This window comes from Gossypium arboreum, chromosome 5, assembly GCF_025698485.1.
Source record: "Gossypium arboreum isolate Shixiya-1 chromosome 5, ASM2569848v2, whole genome shotgun sequence".
NCBI lineage: Eukaryota > Viridiplantae > Streptophyta > Magnoliopsida > Malvales > Malvaceae > Gossypium > Gossypium arboreum.
The window spans coordinates 14258184-14279116 of NC_069074.1; the positions used below are offsets into that span (position 1 = coordinate 14258184).

At 33.2% G+C, this 20933-nt stretch overlaps 4 protein-coding genes across 9 annotated transcripts; 3 read left to right on the forward strand and 1 right to left on the reverse strand.

Moving 5' to 3' along the window:
* The first annotated feature begins 297 nt into the window (after nucleotides 1-297).
* On the forward strand, nucleotides 298-6385 carry LOC108450201 (uncharacterized). Of its 5 annotated transcripts, XM_017747720.2 has the most exons (16): nucleotides 298-601; nucleotides 992-1084; nucleotides 1961-2038; nucleotides 2136-2243; nucleotides 2403-2438; nucleotides 2646-2753; nucleotides 2928-3011; nucleotides 3085-3203; nucleotides 3686-3787; nucleotides 3988-4104; nucleotides 4201-4266; nucleotides 4627-4693; nucleotides 4885-4938; nucleotides 5086-5190; nucleotides 5619-5666; nucleotides 5951-6385. In XM_017747720.2, exons 3-16 carry the CDS (start codon nucleotides 1994-1996, stop codon nucleotides 6101-6103), a joined length of 1212 nt encoding a protein of 403 aa, XP_017603209.1. In that variant the 5' UTR covers nucleotides 298-601; nucleotides 992-1084; nucleotides 1961-1993; the 3' UTR covers nucleotides 6104-6385. The 5 variants fall into 5 exon arrangements, with proteins under 5 accessions (XP_017603209.1, XP_052883932.1, XP_017603210.1 ...); XM_053027972.1 differs by lacking the exon at nucleotides 1961-2038; XM_017747721.2 differs by lacking the exon at nucleotides 992-1084.
* A 3741-nt stretch (nucleotides 6386-10126) lies between these two features.
* On the forward strand, nucleotides 10127-14641 carry LOC108453293 (secretory carrier-associated membrane protein 3-like). 2 transcript variants are annotated; one of them, XM_017751314.2, is made up of 14 exons: nucleotides 10127-10250; nucleotides 10425-10504; nucleotides 11262-11324; nucleotides 11541-11675; nucleotides 11760-11822; nucleotides 12200-12233; nucleotides 12422-12544; nucleotides 12801-12863; nucleotides 12950-13043; nucleotides 13236-13281; nucleotides 13370-13437; nucleotides 13766-13814; nucleotides 14071-14136; nucleotides 14281-14641. In XM_017751314.2, the coding sequence occupies exons 2-14, from the start codon at nucleotides 10442-10444 to the stop codon at nucleotides 14365-14367; spliced, it is 954 nt and encodes a 317-aa protein (XP_017606803.1). In that variant the 5' UTR covers nucleotides 10127-10250; nucleotides 10425-10441; the 3' UTR covers nucleotides 14368-14641. The 2 variants fall into 2 exon arrangements, with proteins under 2 accessions (XP_017606803.1, XP_017606804.1); XM_017751315.2 differs by having other exon boundaries at nucleotides 10213-10285.
* A 353-nt stretch (nucleotides 14642-14994) lies between these two features.
* On the reverse strand, nucleotides 14995-19088 carry LOC108453294 (glycine-rich cell wall structural protein-like). The gene has a single exon (XM_053027975.1). It carries the CDS (start codon nucleotides 15692-15694, stop codon nucleotides 15218-15220), a length of 477 nt encoding a protein of 158 aa, XP_052883935.1. The 5' UTR covers nucleotides 15695-19088; the 3' UTR covers nucleotides 14995-15217.
* LOC108452096 (pentatricopeptide repeat-containing protein At5g66500, mitochondrial) lies at nucleotides 17370-19150 on the forward strand. The gene has a single exon (XM_017749841.2). The coding sequence runs from the start codon at nucleotides 17370-17372 to the stop codon at nucleotides 19023-19025; it is 1656 nt and encodes a 551-aa protein (XP_017605330.1). The 3' UTR covers nucleotides 19026-19150.
* Nucleotides 19151-20933: the final 1783 nt, after the last annotated feature.

A 20933-nucleotide genomic window follows, 5' to 3' on the forward strand; every position in this document is an offset into this window, starting at 1 on the left:
TTCGTGAATTATTTATTTATTTAAATATTTTCCATATATAATTATTTTATTAAGTTATTTAAATAATAAATTATATTTATTAAAAATATTCTACATATAAAATTTCACATTATTTCGTTAACTTTTATTAAATCTATTAAAAACAAATTAAAAAATAAAAATTAATAATAAAATAATTTTAAAAATACAATTAAAACTATTTTAACAAAAGTTAATGATAAATTTGTCCACAACAATTTTTTTCCATCAATTCATGATTTTTCTATTATATAATTTCAATATATATAGAAAGGAGAACTAGTATCATTATAAGCACATGGTAAAAATGCAAAGTTCAAGAAGGATGATTTATCCCCAGAACATAGAAAAATTAAAAAACATATAATTAATCAAGTAATTAATAACACTACAACAGAAAAGGCAGCTGATAATCCCGCCAGCGCCAGAGTTATATCCGTGTCTCAGTCTATTGCCTGCTTCTCCTTGAGATTATTAGCGAAAACTGAGATTAAGCAGAGACATTAAAAACCTGGGCTGAACTTATTGGCTTACAGTTTTTACTCTCTAACAGTGGTTTTGTTTCATTCATTAATTGCTTCAGGTGGGTTCGATTGGCATTTTTAGTTGTAATTTTAAAGAGAGAAAGGAAAATCCATGTGAGGGGGAGAGATGGTGAAATTGAGTATTCAAAAAAATGGGAAGGTGTTGTGTTTGGGAGCTGTCGCAGGGGGAGACGTCGACGAGCGGCAGCTCGACAACTCATATAAACCCCAGAGCAGAGACCAAAAACCCTTTCCCCATGCAAAAGCAAAAGCAAAAGCAAAGAGTTCCCCCCCCCCCCCCCGCCAAATCTCTTTCCTTTTGTTCTTCCACACGTCCCTTTAAGACGTGGCCTTGCGTCCTCTTGTTTCGGTTTTTCTTTTAAAAGACCTTTTCTCTCTGTTAGTTTTTGCTGGTTCATTCATTCAATTTTTGGTTGTTGTTGAATCAGACGACCCGAATTTACCCGAAGGCAAAAGAAGAGCTTTACTCCCTGTCTAGTTTCATCTCTTTTCAATCAAATCGCCTCCTTTTAATCTTCAAGGTCCCTCATTTTATGTTTCTGTTTTTCGTTTTTTTTTTATTTTTATTTTCTGGCAATGGTGGTTGGATCAAGATCTGGTTTTTAAGAGACTTTTATTTCTGCCCATTCATATTTCTTGTTCATTCTTTATTTTCTTTATTGAATCTTTACTTTTTGTTTTAGTAATTGTACTAATGGAGAGTCTCTCAGTACAAGTTCAAGCATTTCCAAATTTTATTTGAATTGAATAATTCTGGGAACTTCAAGTTTATAGAGGGTGTTAGCTTTCATTGCTTTTGGATTTTATCTTTCCACTTTAATCTAAAAATCGAACCTTTGCTCTTTACAGTGATTGTTCTTTCATTTCATGTATTTTTTGAATCCCAATCAGGCGCTTAAATTAGTAATAACTACATTCATAGATCTAACAGAAGCTCAAATTTGTCTCTTCTTGGCAACATCTTTCTCATTTTTTTCTTATTGTTCAAATAATCAGAGGTCTTTTTCCATTTTCCTTCTACCACTGGTTGACTGAAGGAGAAGTGCTGGATTGGTTAATGTCAAATCTTTATAATCGGGATTCCATTCTAGAATTTGTAGGCGTGGGTATAAATTCTTTTGAGATTTGGCCATTACATGCAGCATGCACATGCTTCAACTTACTTAAACATCTTAAATTTCAATGTTTAACGGCATTACGCATATCATATCATTTTGTGACTTCCATTTCCTTAAGTCAGTTTGCTGAGACAAAAGAAAAACTGGGTCTTTTTTGCTATTACCATGTATGGTCTTTCAGCATAAATTAAGTGAGAACTTATTAATTGTTGCATTTACTTTTAAAAGTACTTTTGAGGTAGCCTTTTCTTTTGTTTTCTTCAATGCAATTTCCTGCAGTTTTTATGCGTTTAATAGAAGCTTTGGTTGTCTATGAAGACATTTACTGATAAGAGAAGAAATGCTTCATCTGATGGGGTATACTTTTTCTTTTCAAGATTGAAAGCCTTTGAACATCGAGGTTTTAGTAGCATCTTATTCTTATAAAGCTTCTACTTGTCTGATGTTGTTGCAGGGGAACAGTGGATTTAAAATGAAGCAGCTTCCATTTATGGGAGTTATTTGTTCAGTTACATTGTATATTGTATATAGAACAACAAATTATCAATACTATGAGACACAGGTATAACAACTCTCCTTGTTCTCTAGATTCCACTGGTTTTGATTTATTGTAAGGAGATAAATAGGATTTCATGCTGGCATTGTTATATTGTAATAAGGTGTTGTGAGGCTTGCCAAAGCTATATTCTTATCTTTTCTAAATGCTTTCTCTTATTGTCAGATGGAAACCAAATTGCACCCTTTTGACTCAGTAGAGGTAAGCATCTTAATACTGACATATACCATGCCAAGTTAGTTTATAGTTCCTGTTGACGCCTGAGCTTGAAGAACTTGAAACTTTTTCGCCTTGTTTTTTCTTTGGACTATGTTTTAGTATAACTTAATGTGTATTTTTTAATTCATTAAGTGTGGATTCAGTTTCTTCGTTGTCCTCATCTAAGGTGTGTATTATGTTTGTGTCAAGGATAATGAATTGCCTTCCGGGAAATTAAAAGATTTGCCTCGTGGGATTATGCACACTCGCTCAGATTTGGAACTAAGGCCTCAATGGAGAAAGAGTTTACGGTCAGCGGTGAGATTCGAATTTTTTCATATGCTGGCATGAACTTGGTTTTGGTTTTGGTTTCGGTTTGTCTTTCAATGGATAAAGTAATGACTGTTGTTATGTGCTGCATTTTTTGTTATTCGTGCAAAAAATCAAATTGTTTACAATTGTTCATGACATTGGTTGGCTATCCAATTACAGGTTAAGGTTAACACAAATAAGAACTTGCTGGCAATGCCAGTTGGTATTAAACAAAAAGAACATGTTGATGATGTTGTGAAAAAGGTATTGCATCTTGTCCTCTTGACTGTCAGATTTGATGAATTGCACAATGTTTGCCTAATTTTGTGAAATTCAGTTTCGTACAGAGAATTTTACCATTGTTTTATTCCATTACGATGGAAAAGTGGATGGATGGTGGGATCTTGATTGGTGTGACAAAGCCATTCACATAGTGGCTCATAACCAAACAAAGTGGTAAGACTTACTGTTGGTGGGAGCATCCCTTTTGTTCTTTGTCTTGTGAAACATGGTGGTTGATATGTATGCTCATAATGTAACCCGTTTCATAATTCCAGAAATAAGATAGTTGGGAAAAAAAGGTTCAAGTCATTTTAAGTTGGAGCAGTTCGACTTGGGACTTACCGTATAAAATAGGCCTTGATTAGTAGTCCACTAATTCTTATAGTTACATTTTACATGATAACTCTGTATATTTGTATTGTTGAATCTACAGTTTTTGCTGCTAAGGAGTGCTCATTTAAGATTATGAATTGATGTTTTTATGTGTGATGTGTTTTTAACCATTTTACTGTATCCATATTTCGTCAACTGGAATTTCTTGAATGAATTTGCCAAAAATATCACTGTCCTTTCCTTGTTGCTATTTTTATTGGTGTTACCTACGTTTGCATTTCTTCAGTAATTGGATAAGCTTAGTGATTTCTTCCCTCTTTCAGGTGGTTTGCTAAGCGCTTTCTACATCCAGATATTGTGTCTACTTATGACTACATATTTCTTTGGGATGAAGATTTGGGGGTGGAGCATTTCAATCCAGGAAGGTAAATGGCTTTTATGATATTTTAGGTCACCTGCAATAAATATCTTGATGTTATCTTATGTGTTTTTCAGCATTAGTATAATCTTCTGTCAGTTTTATTGGACATTTAGTTTGATCTTTCTCTCTGTTACTATCTTGAGCTCCGTGAGGCTTTTAGGGAAAATCCTAATGTTTTGATTCAGTAAACTCTTATCTCTACAGGTATCTAGAAATTGTGAAGTCAGAAGGTTTAGAGATTTCTCAGCCAGCTTTAGACCCAAATTCAACGGAAATACACCACAGAATCACTATACGCTCTAGAATGAAGAAGTTCCATAGGTGAATGGAATGGTCTATGACAAATTGAAATTTCATAAAAAGCTTACAGATGATTATTGGTAAATACTTTAACATGAAAAGTTTTGGCTAGTACAGGAGAGTCTATGAACTCAGAGGTAAAACGAGGTGTTCAAATATAAGCGAGGGGCCACCATGCTCTGGGTGAGTTATTTTATCATCACATTGCCTGGTAGCATACGATGTAATGTTTTAAAGCAATTTAATGACAATAATTTCATCCATCAAAATGCTTGAAAAAACAGCAATCCTATCATATGTCATACTTGATAACTTCTAAAATTGACATGGACCATTGCTTGGGTTTAAGTCCTAAGAGGATTTGCCCCCAGTTTTATCTTCCAAACTCCATCTGAGATCCTCTTTTGCGAGCTGACAGAAAAGCCATCTGGCTATCCTTAGCTAAGACTGATGAAATGCAGATTGCTAAAAATCTTGATGAATATCGAGTGTCATGACCTGATTAGTTGGTGCGGATTTTAACGCTCCATATTATCTTTGTAGGTTTGTGGAGGGAATGGCTCCTGTGTTTTCGAGAGCTGCCTGGCGTTGCGCATGGCATCTCATACAGGTAATCTTGCATGTTTTGCTTGTCTACATAGTATTTTAAACAGCTGCTTCATTCTCTTCCTTGCATTTCGATATAATCTACCCTTTCCTTTTGCATACTCATTTATAACAACACATAATTTTCTTATTTTCATTTTATTTTGCTATTGATCTCTAAGCTCCCTTTTTTTTTTTATATGTTTTTTCATTCAGAATGATCTTGTTCATGGATGGGGAATGGATATGAAACTCGGGTACTGTGCACAAGTAAGATTTCACTTTTCTGTTTGAGACCTGCTAGCCTTTGTTGACCATTCGTTCTTTATAGTTCATTTCCTTTTTATTCTAATAGAGTTATTTCATTGTTCTGAGAAACTGAATATTTTTATTATGTTTGCATATTCTATTACTCAGGGTGACCGCACGAAGAATGTGGGGGTGATTGATAGAGAGTACATTGTTCATAAGGGCATACAAACTTTGGGTGGGACTGGGGAGCTCACGAAGAAAACCAAAAAGGTTCTGCTATGCCTTCTTCCCTTCTTTTATTTTCTGTATTCTTTAAGGGTGAATTTTTTTTTTACATCGTTTTATTAATCGCAGTTATGTGCTTCGATTTGATTGAATAATAAAAAAGAAAGCATATCTTTCATCTTAATTTGTGCGTATTCTTCACACGGCCAATGGTAATCTATAGCAAGCATAGAGTATATACATACTCCTTTAAGGAGTTTTTGTTAATTCAGTAAAACACTGGATTAATATTCTTACCTGCTCTCTTGTTTTCCATTTCTTTAACTATTTATTGTTTTTATAAACCCGAAACTCAAAACCCCTAGTCCTGTATATTCATTTGTGCTATATGATAAGTGACATATCCTTTCGGATTCATCTCTAGATATTATAACTCACTTGGTTTCTTAATGGTTTTTCCTGCTTATTCTCAGAAACGTGGGACTTCCAGTGGGTCTTCAGGTTTAGATACCCGAGCTGAGGTGATCCATGATTCTTGACTTCACCTTTATCCTTTGATTTAGTGATTACATGTATATAGCTTTTAGTTCCTCTGGCAAACCAAAACTTCGTTTTTTAACTTGTACAGTTCACAATTGATAAGTGTCTTTAGGCACTCTCGATAATGTGGCTCTATAGCAGGAGCTTTAACCAGACTTCTTCGAATGCATGAATGAATGAATACAATTAAATGCATCACATGATCGTCTTTAATTCTCGTATAGGCACTGTATAAACGGTTTCTATATATATACCGTTGTTGCAGATTCGCAGACAATCGACTTGGGAACTTAAAATCTTTAAAGAGCGATGGAATCAAGCAGTAACACAAGACAAGGATTGGATTGATCCATTTCCAAGACAACAAAGGCGGAGAAAACATAAACGTCAATCAAAATTTGTAGACCTTTATGACTAATCACAGCTGGTTTAGGTTGGATATCCCCCTCATGCACAGATTCAATAGTCATCAAACATCAACCATACTTGTATTTTAGGTTTCCTTTACCCTTTTTTGAATGCTCATAATTATATATATATCATTATTTTCATTTTTCACAAATGCCTTGAGTTTTGTCCGGTTCTTCACGTCTTCTTTTCTCTTTGTAATTTATACTTAGACATGTAATCCAAGAAACTATATTTCTCAATTCAATTCACGTGATGCAAAAGGAAAAAAAAATCTAATTCGTGCAAGAAAGGATGTCTCTCTTATACATTATGTAACATAGGTGCTCATGGGCTAGGATGGGTCTAGGATGGGTCAGGTCTAACATAGAGGTGTATATGAGTTGGGCTACCGGCTTGATCCGAAGGTTTGCCTGAAAAATGGGAGGATTCGGATAAAAATATAGGCTCGAAATATGGATTTGGGAAAAAAAATTAGGCTCGTTTAGAAAACAGGCCGAGCCTCAGGTAAAATTTATTGGTTGGGGCCTAGCCCTGTCCGGCCCGAATTATATACTAAATATATATATTTTATTTTTAATCATATTTACATTTTATTTTTAATTTTAATATAACCAATTTTTATTATATTTTCAATTTGTGTATTGTTTTAAGAGTTGTTTGTCTCACTTCTTATTTGCTTCTTGTTTTAATATTTGTTTTATGTTTTTATATGTATTTGATTTTTATATTTTAAATTTTTTATTTAATAAAATAAGCTAAAAAAATTAATATGGGCGGGCTCAGTTTAACAATTTTATTTTAGGTCGGGCTTGGATAAATTTTTAGGCTCATATTTCGGGCCAGGCTAGGCTCGGGCCTAGAAAACGGCCCAAAATTTTGTCTGGGCTCGGTCTAAACCTGGCCCGGCCCATGCACACCTCTAGTCTAGCATGATATTATTATATTTTATGCTTGTTTAAGCTTGGCCCGAAATTTGGATTTAAAAATTTACGCAAACTCACTCATATTTGCAAAATACTAACTTAAGTCCATTTTAGGCCCATTCATATTTTTTAATTTTTTTAAATATTAATATTGTTTTATTTTATATATTTTATATATAACCATATTAATATTATTTTAATGTTTATATTAGAGTAATATTATATATTTAGTATAGATTTATTCGAGTCTTGAATGTTAAAGTTTAAGTCTAGTTCAAGTTTTAAGCGTACCTAATTTTTTATCTGGGCCCATTTTTTATCTAATATTTTGTCCAAACCCTCAAAATTTTTAGGTGACTCTTTAGGCCTAAATAGATAACCTAACCAATAAAAAGATCTAAAATATATTGAATACGAAATTTTAAAATATAAAATAAAATAATCCAAACATCATAATTTTTAAAAATTTTCAGACAGGACAGTGTTTTGAGTTAATTTTAACAAGCCCAGACGACATTAGTTTAAGGTAGGAAGAAGGCAAACTAGTCCCTTTCGGTTCGATATTTAATTATAGGCATAGTTATGGGAAGGCAAACTTATTTGAAGGGTGGATATTCGGGCAGCCTGAACGTCTTTGTCTTGTCAACAAACTCAACTATTTATTTTGTGTCTTTCAATCTTATTTTTAAATTTAATTAATTAGTTAATTAGTTTTGATTCTTCCAACGTCATGCATCTCTCATGATCTACCATTTTCTTCTTCAACACTTCACTCAAAAATATTTTATTAATAATTAAAATAGTATTTCATTCTTCAATAACAAGAAATATAATCCATTTAATATACAAAACTTTTGTGGGTAATTCGAGATTTGTTAAAAAAATATCGTACGTATTGAATTTTAATCAATTATATTTTTATTAATTGAATTTTAAGGAGAATTTCTTACAATTTATACTCAACTCTTGAATTGATATCAATTTTATGTTTATAAGTTTTCCTTTTACAAATAAATATTTATAACTTCAATTACATTTCATTCTATTCCCATTGATAGTAATTTGATACAATTGAGACGAATTAAAATCAAAATTATATAATATTTGGAAAAAATAAACATCCAGGCTTTATGAACAAAATTTGTATAAATTTGAATTTAGGGTAATAATTCTCTATTTAAAAAAAAGTTTAGAATTTTTTCATTTGTTAATGAAAGGGATAGGAAAATAATTCTCCTTCATCTAAAATTTATCTCAGTTGAAATTTTTTTATCATTTTTATTATGATTTTTCCATGAAAACGATTTAGGGTTTTTATTACGAAGGATACTATGTAAAACAATTAAAGTTTCTTAAATGTTTCGATAAATAATAAATTTTTGCTCATTTGATGTATGTTCTTATTGTAGGTTTCATTATTGGTATGTGTACTTGTAAAATGGTTAACCATTCGTTATTATTGATGTTTATACTTTGTATATTTTGGAACAAAACCATATCCAAAATCATTTTTCACTATTTTCTATTTGGCATTAAAGTTTGATGTTAATTTGTTAGTGAAGTTCGTTTTGTTATTGTTTATCGTGAAATGATGTTAACTTCACAAATGAAGTTATAAATATATATATAAAAAAAAAAACTAATAGGTCAAATAATTATAATCATACTCCATTGTTAACATCCTAAAATAATCAAACTCTAAACTCCAGAAGAAAAACAATTAAAATTAGTACTAAGCATGGTCAATTATTTATCAGCAGAGTTTTATTCACTTTGGATGAAAATGACGAATCATTGGATTGGATTATAACAAACTTTGCTACAACAAAATGTCATGTAATGATAAGCCTCAATTTCCTTGTAATTTTTATGTAAATTATATGATAAATTGATTCGACGTTGATTTATTATATGGTCGATGAAATTAGTGATTTTAATATTAATTGAATATCGTTTTATTGTTAATTATGTTTGGAATTTAATGACAACTCTAAAAAAAAGAATTTAATGGTTTTAATGAAACTCTTGAAAATTTTTGAAGCCCTTAATCATGATTTTCAAGACATATAGAAAGTTTAACGTTGATTATTAAAATGAACTTTGATGGTCTAAATGAATTTTTAAAATTGAGGCTTAATGTTAATTTCCAAAAACTATGGAGGATTTTAATGAGAATTTTTCAAAATGAAAGACTTAATAATAAATTGTAAAAATTTAACAATGAACATATTAATAGTGAATCTCATCAACGGGATTAGAACCTTCCATGTTAATATTATAAAAATCCTAACAATAAACATCTTAATCACCAACCTCATCAAAAACACTAAAATTTTCATCCGGTCTGTTTCATCATATTTCCAATTAGATGCCATCATCATCATCGTCGAATTCAAACGTACATGGAAAAGGTATATATTCTATAAAGTGCAAGGGCAACTAACGTACATGGAAAGCGTGCTAATGTTAATTAGGCTATGAGAAAAATTACATTGGAAACCATTCTACATTAATTAGAGAGAGATTATGAAAATATATTACACAATAACAAAAGATTGTAAAGAAAAAATATTGCGATGAAACAATAATTTCGTATATGATAATAGCAATATAATTTTACACCAGTACAACTTTTGGACATTTTTTTTTTGGACGTTTTAGGGTGTTGATAATATTTTTTAAATAATTATTTCCATAGTAACATTTTATTATAACTACCAAATTTGATATAATATTATTTTTAAATTTTATTTTGTACATTCTATAATAATATTCATAAAATATGAATTTTTTTATCAAATTAGTTCTTTAGAACAATATTTTATCTCAATTTTAATATAATTAATTATATTTTTAAATAAAATTAAATAATAATGTAGTTCTCTATAATAATATTTTCTTCATTTATTTAAAATATATTTGTTATATAAACATAATTTAAGTGTTATAAACTGAAAATTAAATACTTAAAAAACTATCATTTACATTATTAAGCGTGATTTAATTTTTCCAATGAAATATGGATCAAAAGCTTAATTTTATTGAATTTAAAATAAATAATATGGATATTAAATAAATAATATGGATATTAAAAGAAAGAATATAATACCGACTGATTCTACTTTCCCGCAATTATTATTTTTTTTTAATATTATTCTCCGCGAACTTCAACAAATTTGTAAGTTCAAGAGTCCGACTTTTCTCGCTCTTCCTCCTCCACAGCAAAAGCAGGTCTTCTCTCTCTAGAAAACTTATCCTTCCCCTTTGTAAAAACAGTGCTCAAAAAAATCCTTTATCCTGTTTTCTTCAATTTGCTTCTCCAAAAAGCTCTTTGTTTTTGTAGTAGTAGTACTAGTTCAGATCTTCCTCATCATAAGTATTATATTTACGCTTTTGTTTTTGCAGATAAAAAACCTACGCTGATGGCTGGTCGTTACGATAAAAATCCTTTCGACGAGGAAGAAGAAGAAGTTAATCCTTTTGCTGTCAGTCGTTAACTTAACTCTTTATGTATTTTTTTTATCTGATGATGTTTGAATGAGTTTTGAAGTTTGAAGTTCAATAGTGGCACTGGCGCAGCTCTGTTCTATTTTTATTGTAAAATTTTAAAAATTTTAGGGTTTTTCTAAAAGGTTTAGTAGGAGGAAATAGGTCACTTGTTATTTTTTTTAGATTTTGACTTTGATCTGAAGTTTTGGTTGAATCCGGTTCTTGAAAGCCCTTTACTTGGTTGTTGCAGTTTATTTGTTCATTGAAGTACTTCTTGTTTTCTTGTTGATGAATAAGCATTAAATACTTTACAAAGCTCATTTAAGCTTGTTCAATTACTGAATTTATCATCAATTTGTTAAAAAATCATTTTCCTGGTGCTAAGGATCATTTTTTTCTTACTATCATATCATTGATTTTGAGAAAATTGACTTGGATAATGGTTTCTCCATGTTTTATTTGATCATATATCTACGATACTCAGAGAAAAGAAGATATCTTTCCTTTAGTGTCAACTCACTCATTAATCTAATTGGTACCTTTTAACCTATATTCCACGTATGATTCATGCAATAAGCAGAAGGGGGGTTCTTGTGGTTTAATGCACTCAGATAAAACTTTATTCAATTCCAGGAAATGCAGACTATGATAAATTAATGTGCTTTATAACTTGATTTATCTGTCAATAATTAGTGTTCAGATGCTAACAAGCTTCTCTGTTAATATGATTCTTGTTTTGATAATTTTGTGCAGGATACAACAGCAAGAGGGAAGGCACCTGGCCAGTCTAAATTTGGAGGAGGTCTATTTTCAACGGTAAGCTAAATCTTTATTATAAAGTAACAAGTTAACATTAATTCAAAACTTATTGTTAGAGTTAGAACGAGTCTAATTATAGGATGATTTAATCCTGAAAAGTTAAGTTCCTTGCTGTAATTTGGCCACTTCTAATATTGCTTCGGAACAACCGGATACCGGAAAATTTTCTTGTATTACTTGCTTCTTGAATGATATTATCCATGTAATTTTCAGAGCACTGCAAGCGTTCCACCTGCCTCAAACTCAAGACTTTCACCGCTACCTCCTGAACCTGCTGGTTTTAGTTATGAGCGTGAGGCAACAGTTGATATCCCTCTTGATACAGCTTCAGGAGGATCACGTAATCAGGTTGGTAAAAACTTGTCTAAATTCAATTTCCATAATTCGATTAAGCCTTGAACCTCACTATTCCGGGTTTACGTTGAAATATAGGATTTAAAGAAGAAAGAAAAGGAACTCCAGGCCAAGGAGGCTGAACTGAGAAGGCGGGAACAGGTATTTTGTATGATAAATTTTACAACTTTGAAGTCATTTTTGTTGTACAGAATCATAGATTTATTTTTGTTCTCTCAATTCTCTTCCAAAGACATCATCAACATAGAATCTGATGTGATGGAAGTGCAAATGTATCTCAATTATCCTAGTAGTACAAATTACTGATAAAATACTATTATTAGGCTGTTTGCGGAATATCATGTGTATTCTATGTATTTTAGCATACTAAGTTATTTGGATGGTTTAAACTGCAATTTCTCATTCTTGCATGTTTATTTCACAAACAAATAGCAAGATTGTTATTTTGTTACTGCTCTTTGGTAGCTCATAAATCATAGCATGCCTGCAATTTTCACTGGTCAGCTAATTCAATGCAGGAAGTGAGAAGGAAAGAAGAGGCAGTGGCAAGAGGTACCTTTCAATTTCCTTTAAAAATTTGACTAGTCAAACCAATCGCATTTAGTTTTGTTTACAGCTTCAGTATTTGGTCTAGATCACTCTTCTTTTTGCAAAATATTTGACAAGATTTTATTTCTTTTATGGTCAATAACTCTTTACATTTCTGCCTTGAACTACAGTTTGACTTCTCTGTTTTGCAGCTGGAGTTGTGCTGGAAGAGAAAAATTGGCCACCATTTTTTCCTATCATTCATCATGATATTGCCAATGAAATTCCAATTCATCTACAAAGATTGCAGTATGTTGCGTTTTCAACATATTTAGGTGTGTAAGCTTCTGTGATGGCTTTTTGCTACTTTTTTTTTTGGTTCTGTGCATTGTGCATCTTAGTAGCACTAAACGTGTTATATCATTGACCAAAAAATTGGGGTCTTTTTCATGTGAATTTATTTTATTTGCTAGATTGCATTGGGTGATCATTTGTACCATGCTTTTATTTTCTTAACACTTTAGTTTAGAAGGCTTTGCTCTAAGCCAAGGGCTGGAAGACAATTGGGTGATTGATGATGATTCTATGCAGGATTGGTTCTATGCCTTCTATGGAATATCATAGCTGTTACTACAGCATGGATCAAAGGAGAAGGTTTGTTTAGATATATACTTCCATGTCTTGTTTTTGTTCTTAATGTAGTGTTAAGATTGAGTTGGCTTTTCCTTATTATTGTTTAGGTGTTAGGATCTGGTTCTTGGCTATCATCTTCTTCCTAGCAGGGGTACCAGGAGCCTATGTATTGTGGTATCGTCCACTGTATCGTGCTTTTAGGTACTTGATATTTTTCATGCTTTTTCGTAATGCAGAGTTCAGTTTTTTTTCAATGTTGGGTTAAGCTCGAATGCCAATTTCTATTGCTGGTTTCTTAAATGTGCCTTTTCATGTTCCTTACACTAGCTAATCAGCCCTTAGTTTAATTTGAAACCCCCCCCCCCCCCGTTTCACTTTATGACTATCATGCAGGAATGAGAGTGCTTTGAGGTTTGGATGGTTCTTCCTGTTTTATTTGGTAATATCTCATGTTTCTTCTGATAGATCTTTCTTTCTCCCTAGGAGTTACATACTGATTCTTTTATTCTTTTTTTTCCTGTTTATAGCTTCACATTGCCTTTTGCATCTTTGCTGCGGTGGCACCCCCTATAGTTTTTAGAGGGAAATCACTCACGTATGTTCCTTAATCATTTTTAGCTTATCTTTGGCAATCTATATTAAGGTTAGACTGATGGGATTTGAATCTATCTTCTTTGTTTGCAACTACATTAGTGCGCCAGAGTTGACATAATGCACTTATCATCCAAAAGATTTCAGTTTCTTTTATGGGATTCTTCTATTTCAAGTATGAGATAATGGGTCGACTATTATCTCAGTGGAATTTAAATGTACTGCAAGTATTTGAGATGCAAATTTAGTATATTCTAGTTCATTTCTTCCTATATCTATGTATTCTTACTATTTCTTTTTTTTTTTTTCCCCTTTCTTTTGGTCTCATACAGCGGGATCCTACCTGCAGTTGATCTTGTTGGTGGCAATGCTTTGGTTGGGGTAAGTATATGCTTAAGCCTGAGAAAAAGTTTTATACCCTCAATCAGGTTTGATCATTAAAATAATTAGACATTTTCTTAAGCTATGCTTAACCTGTAGCATAAATTATTATATGTAAGGTTTAGTGGGATATTGATGGGAGCAAAGGAATGTTGCTTGTAATGGTGAAGGCTCGATCATTGTGATTGCATTTGGAGTTAGTGCAGAAGCTAAGAAAGATATTTCTCTTTTGATGAAATTTCTTTTGTTTGTGTAGATCTTCTACTTCATTGGTTTCGGACTATTCTGTCTTGAATCAGTTGTAAGCATCTGGGTTATCCAGGTTTGTTCTGTTCCAAACCTGATTCAATGCAAGCCCACCACTTACCACCCCCCCCACCCCCCCAAAAAAAAAAACAAGTGTGGACACAAACACAAACATACATGCGTATCGGATATCTAACATTGTTGGCTGTTGGCCTTTCAGCAAGTATACATGTATTTCCGTGGGAGTGGTAAAGCTGCTGAGCTGAAACGTGAAGCTGCAAGAGGAGCTATGAGGGCTGCCTTGTAATGGCACTGACAGACTAGCAGCAGTGAGATATACAGTAAACCTCGTGCTACTTCTGCTTATATGCTCTTTGCCTTGGAAAGAGTAAAAACTGAGCTTGTCATTTGTCTATCCTTGTTTTTGTTGCACATATCTTTTTAACTTGTTCTCAGAGCTACATTCTGTAAAGTTTTTTTTTTTTTTTTCGTATTGTGGAGTTTGATTAGCGAACAAAAATATGATATTTCATGTATGAATTGATAAAATATATGGATACAGAATTGCCTCTTGTGAATTATGATTGGTTCGTGGTGTAACGTGTAGTCAAGACCAAAAGGTGCAAGACTAGAGAGCGACAGACATAGTATAACTGGTCTTTGTCATTTCCTTATTATACCCATATAGAAATGACATTTGGGGTCTACCTAATATGTAAGAAAGGGTAGACAATGATGGCGGCGAACCTGGTGATGGGAGTTTGGGGCTGGTTGAATATCTTGGAGGTGTTTCTCTACTCACCATGAAAATGAAGAGTGAAATTGATTTCATAGGTACTTGGGTCTTTCTATATCAAAACTGCGTAGCAGGTTGTTTCACCTAGGACCAAGAATATTATTGTAACCATAATTAGCTGGAAGTTAAGCTTCAAGGTTTTATTATTTTCTTTCTTTATTGTTTATTTCAATTCATGCAGGGAAAGCTCATTCTAAAAATAAAAACAGAGAACTCTTACAACATTAAATATACCCCCTTAAATATGTATATTATTTAACTTTTAATAAAAGCTACTCGATGCTTCTCATATATAATCATACATGGTTTAGCAACTAGATATTAAACGATATAGCAAGTACTTATACTGTATGGTACCCTCTTAACAGTAAGCACTGCATTTTTTCTTACAATCCATGGTGCAGCCACCGCCACCGCCACCCTCACCGTAACCTTTTCCCGACCGCCTAAAATAGGTGAAGCACTTAGCAGGGCAGGTTAGCTTCTTGTTAAAACAAGGACCTTTTTCTTTGCAAACAACCGTAGTTCTAATAACACCACCTTTTGAGTACCCTCCGGTAGGACCTCCGAAGCCAGCTCCATAGCCACCGCCTACGATCCCATTTCCCCACCCTTTTTCAAACCCTGGCAATCCAAATCCAGGCCCTGGACCGAAGAAGCCTCCCATCCCACCAGTGTTTCCACCACTACCTTTGTTGTTTTGGCTGCCTGGTTTGCCGCTGCCTTTGTTGTCCTTTTGCTCAGATGATAAAGGTTCAAATGACTCTGGCCTAGCTGCTGCAGTTAGTGAAGCTGTAAGTAGCAGAACAGCCAACATGAAGGTGCTCTTGGGGTTCATTTTTTTTTTTCTTTTGCTCTTCTTAATCCAGTTTTGGGAGGATTTTCGCTTTGAGAAAACCTTTTTTTCTTTCAAAGTATGGAGAGGAGAGGAGAGGAGAGGAGAGTGTTATGGTGAAGGAATACTTTGCTATTTTAATGCGTTAGTGGTGGGATGAATGATGATAGTAAGCCATTTATGGAGGGAAAAGAGGGGGAGTTGGTGACAGATGAGGGCCTCCCCTCCTCCCTCCATGAATGAGTAGGTGTTGGTTGGGGCTCAATTATGACCCTATCTTAATTTTATTTGTTTTCTTGATGATAGTGTTAAAAGTCATGTTAGTCAACATTTAGAATGCCCTATTAAAGAATGAAACCCGATTAAATTACTACCACGTATCTTACCAATTGGCGATGGGCTCATGGCATTGATTTTCTTCTTACATGTTTGACTATGGAAAAGATTAAAGAAAATGTCACATAAAACAACTTGATGATTTCATAAAGGTTTTCGACACACAGGATTTAGCCATGCGATTAAGACAACTTGGGCAATATTAGTTTCTACTTAAAAAGGAAGCAGTGATGCTGATGGATTGAGAAAGGGTTACCATTGCTTCAAAAAGGAACCATTGAACCGATGCTCTGCATCTTTTTCTGATTTATGAGCTTTTTCAATGGGCTTAGCAATTGGAGCTTGCTGCTGCACATTAATGCATGGTATCTCATTTCATTTTCAGACATATCTGTATGTACTTGCATCAAAATCTGATTCTTCAATAAATAAAATTTACGAAAAATTTGACAAAGTTGTTGGAATCATTGAATACCACAGCCAAATCTTAACAAAAAGTCAGACAAGGAGAGCATCGTGTAGTATAACACACACATTGAGGCATGATCCGATATTTATTTCCCTCACCTACTCAATTATAGCTAGTGTGCCAAGGTCATCACCCTTTGTCTTAAAGATACCAAAATCTTCCAAGTAGGGGAAACATTGAATCATTAAGCCTTGTCCTTGCAACCATTACATATTGTTAACATTATTAGGCATAATCTCTTGAAAATGACGGGCCCTGCCATTTGGCAGACAACTTAAACACATACCGCCACTAATTAGTAAAGACTCGCCCACCTACCAACTTATTATTTCATTTATTCAATGAACGGTTGTACTGTGGCATGATTTCCCATATTACATGGAAAAATGGTCTCAAAATATAATAATGATCAAATCACGAAAAGAAAAAAGAGAAGATTTAGGGTGTAATGGAGGCATAAGGTAGATTAGGCAGCTAGGTTAAGGGCCGGGCTTAATTGTCGCAGAACTGGACCCAACCTTCCATGAATTGAATCCAGGTGGTGGCTGCGGGCTCATTTTCGATGGATTTTATTAGGATCCAAGGTCAATCTTCTCGTTTACTCTCCCCTCCATCTTCTCTCAATGCTTCCCGCCTGAATATATATATATATATATTTGGTTCATGAAGAATGGTTTTTTTCATATTTGATATGGGATCTTGTCTCTCCTGTTTGATTTTGGTTTTGTTTTGCCATCAAAGATTTTCCTAAACGATTAAAAGTTTGAATCTTTGGGTTTAGGTATTTTAACTTTTTGGAATCTGTAACTACAATTAAACATTTTTCGCCTAAATTGCAGTTTCTTAGGCTAAGCGACCTAGTCTCACGGATTTATGTCTGTATCTCGTCGTTGCATTGATTATCTTAGTTATCAAGTCAGGAACCTTCGAGCGATTGCTTCAATCAAAGTCCCCGTTAAAAAGCTTCATAAACGTTATGCCCACATCCGCCACTCGCTTGAAGAATTGCCTCTTGGGGATATCAGTTCATTTAATGTTCGACTTGCCTCGTATTTTCGCAGTGGCAACGTTCAAGCAACATGGGCTCTCTTTTGTCACATGCATTTTTCATGCTGTGACCTTAATGCGTACACCATTACCCCGGTTTTGAGTGCCTGCTCTGCTTTGCCGGGCACGAAATATGGAAAGCAAGTGCATGGACTAATGATTAAAACAGGCGTGGATGCCGGAACGGTAGCCAAAACTGCACTAATGAACCTGTATTCCAAGTATGGATGCTTGGGTGACTCGGTTAGGGCGTTTGAAGAAATTGAACTGAAGGATGTTGTGACTTGGAATGCTATGATTTCGAGCTTTTTGAGGCATGGTCTTGCTAAAGATGCACTTCATGTTTTTGCAAGAATGAGAAGAGAAAGAGTGAGGCTTAGCGAGTTTACGTTGTGTTCTGTGTTAAAAGCTTGTTCTTCTTTGAAGGCTATTGCACAAGGAAAGCAGATTCATGGTTTGGTTGTTGTGTTTGGTCGTGATTTAGTGATTCTGAGTACTGCTCTCGTCGACTTTTACTCGGATATGGAACGTATTAACGATGCCCTGAAAGTTTTCTCCAGTTTAAAAGATAGAAAAGACAATGTAATGTGCAATTCTTTGATCAGTGGCTGCATTAAAAATCGAAGGTACAAAGAGGCATTTTCGATTATGAGTAAAATGAGACCCAATGTAGTTGCACTTACTAGTGCTCTAGGAGCTTGCTCTGAAAACTCCGATTTGTGGATTGGAAAGCAAATTCACTGTCTGTCATTACATTTTGGGTTCACCGATGATACCCAATTATGTAATGCTATATTGGATATGTATGCAAAGTGCGGGAAGATTTTGTATGCAAGATCATTGTTTGATGGGATTTCAAACAAATGCGTGGTTTCATGGACGAGCATGATCGATGCGTATGGTAGTCATGGATATGGGATTGAAGCTCTCGAGTTATTCAAGCAGATGGAGGTGAACAGAAATGGAGTTATGCCCAATTCTGTAACATTTCTTGCTGTTTTATCTGCTTGTGGGCATTCTGGGCTAGTTGAAGAAGGCCGAAAGTGTTTTCATTTAATGAGGGAGAAGTATGGTCTTGACCCGGATCGAGAACATTATGCTTGCTTCATTGATGTTTTAGGTCGAGCTGGTCGAATAGACGAGGCATGGTCTCTCTTTGATGGTATGGTTAAGAATGGTACAAACCCTACAGCAGCAGTTTGGATAGCATTGCTAAACGCTTGTAGTCTTAATCAAGATATTGCCAGAGGCGAGATTGCCGCGAAGCGTCTGTTGGAAGTGGAACCGGATAAGCCCAGCAATTACGTGCTTCTTTCGAATTTCTATGCAGCATTTGGAAGATGGGATTCTGTTGATAAGTTGAGAGATGTAATGAAGCAAAAAGGGCTCAATAAAGAAGCCGGAAGTAGTCGAGTCACTGTTAAACCCCATGACAAAACCGTTATCATCGGAGAAAGTCGTATTGCCGGAGTATTTCTTTGAAAATGTACGATCAGTTCCTTTCATTTACCTTCTGTACTTTCTCTTAAATAGAGTACAAATTGTTTCTTTCTTTTTTGGTTGCATTTTGATAAAACTTTCCAAAATAAAACAAGTTTTGTCCAAAATTGGCACAAATATATGCTTATTGTCCAAAATAAAACAAATTTGCATGTTGCAGGACAAAATCGGTCTCCTTGAACCGGGAAAAAATTTACAAAGTGATATGATTGCTGATGATTGGCCTTTTTGACATAGAAAACAGTGATGTTAGACGGATCAAATCACGTCAGCAGAGACTAGGTCACTTCAGGCTAACATTTTTAGGCCAAAATCAGACTAAATGAACCGATCAGAATGGAAATGGAAAAATCGATTTTCAGGCTGATACAACCTGGGATTTGATAGAATGATTTAACAAATGGGCCAGACCGAACCCCATCCAGAACAAAAAACAAATTCTAAATTTGAAATTTATATTAAAAATCTATAAAATCAAGCCCCACATCTTAGGAGGTAAAAAAAAGCTGTGTATTAGTTTGGTAGAAAGAAATTGGAGTAAAGAAATATTGCCTGTAATACAAAAAGTAAAATCCTGTAAGATTTAGGTAACGAAAATTTTATTTTATTTTTAAATTAATGATTTAGCATCTTTTGCAGATAATTCGTAAAAGATGAACCAATTTGTAATTTTGGTGTATTACAATGGATAAATTCAGGAAATCAACGAAATTAAAGTTGTATTCAAACTTAGGCATATCATGTAGATAACATGTCATGAGTTAATTCGACATCAATTTAATCAATTAAATTATTAAAATATTATTTATTTTAAATAAATTATATTATCATGATGATATTTTTATCTATTTTTATTAAAAACCAATAAAAATGTTGCAAATGTTAAAATCCAATTAATGTCACCAACATCTATAAAATCTTTTTTTTATCACTTCAATCAAAGCTTCCTTTTGATATCTTTATACATTTTAATTTTAGTACACAAATTGTTTCACCCACATTTTTATATATTAGTAATGTTCATTGATTAAATTGATGTCAAAAATTAAGTTCATACCAATTTAAAAAATGATAATGTTATGCCAAATAATTGAAGTTCCTTTAATATTTTTAATCTAATGCATTTACTTATTTAAAAAATTTTACTCATAATTTAAAATATATTTTAATTTCATATATATTGTATATAAATTATTATTTTTAAAATATTCTACTATTTATTTATATTATTTTTAAAATATTCTACTATTTATTTATATTATTTTTAAATAGACATATATATATTTTAAATATATTATTTCTGTGTAATTTTATTAATAGTGATGTAAAATTAGTGGCAGTAGCGGGTATCTAGTATCAATCAAACCCAACCCTCAACAGCAGAAGAAGTCTTGGTTCGATGAACCTTTTCTTTTCTATCTTCATCAATTATTACCTCCTCACGCATTTCGTCAACCATGTTGTAAGCAGACGTGACGCTTTAAGGTCAGCCGCGGGCTTCCAATATCAAATTTCAAAGTTCAACCCATTTCCACTTTTGAATGAAAAGAAAGAGAGTGATTTACACATCGAACCGCTGATAATTAATATAACGCAAGAGGGAAAATTTTACAAGAACGTCACATGCAAATCAGATTGATGGAAATTGCAACATGAAAGAAGCCGTTTTTGTTGGAAAAAGGTGATCACACACAATCATGCATTTTTTTATAAGGGAAAAGGAGGTTAGTCCATATTTAATGATAGTGGTTACTAGCTAAAGAATATATTTCTATAAAACTTAATATAACATATAGTATTTGAATTTAAATTTTTAATTTGATTTTATTTTTAATATAAAATATAAAATTTAAGTACTAAATATAAAATATAATAAAAGGAATTCCAAAA

Coding starts and splice junctions, on each gene's coding strand:
- LOC108450201 (XM_017747720.2), top strand. CDS start 1,994: ATGAAGACATTTACTGATAAGAGAAGAAATGCTTCATCTGATGGG. Junction 3,204..3,685: donor GCTCATAACCAAACAAAGTG/GTAAGACTTACT, acceptor TCCCTCTTTCAG/GTGGTTTGCTAAGCGCTTTC. Junction 5,667..5,950: donor GTTTAGATACCCGAGCTGAG/GTGATCCATGAT, acceptor CCGTTGTTGCAG/ATTCGCAGACAATCGACTTG.
- LOC108452096 (XM_017749841.2), top strand. CDS start 17,370: ATGTCTGTATCTCGTCGTTGCATTGATTATCTTAGTTATCAAGTCAGG.
- LOC108453294 (XM_053027975.1), bottom strand. CDS start 15,694: ATGAACCCCAAGAGCACCTTCATGTTGGCTGTTCTGCTACTTACAGCT.
- LOC108453293 (XM_017751314.2), top strand. CDS start 10,442: ATGGCTGGTCGTTACGATAAAAATCCTTTCGACGAGGAAGAAGAAGAA. Junction 12,545..12,800: donor TGCGTTTTCAACATATTTAG/GTGTGTAAGCTT, acceptor GATTCTATGCAG/GATTGGTTCTATGCCTTCTA. Junction 13,815..14,070: donor GTGGCAATGCTTTGGTTGGG/GTAAGTATATGC, acceptor TTGTTTGTGTAG/ATCTTCTACTTCATTGGTTT.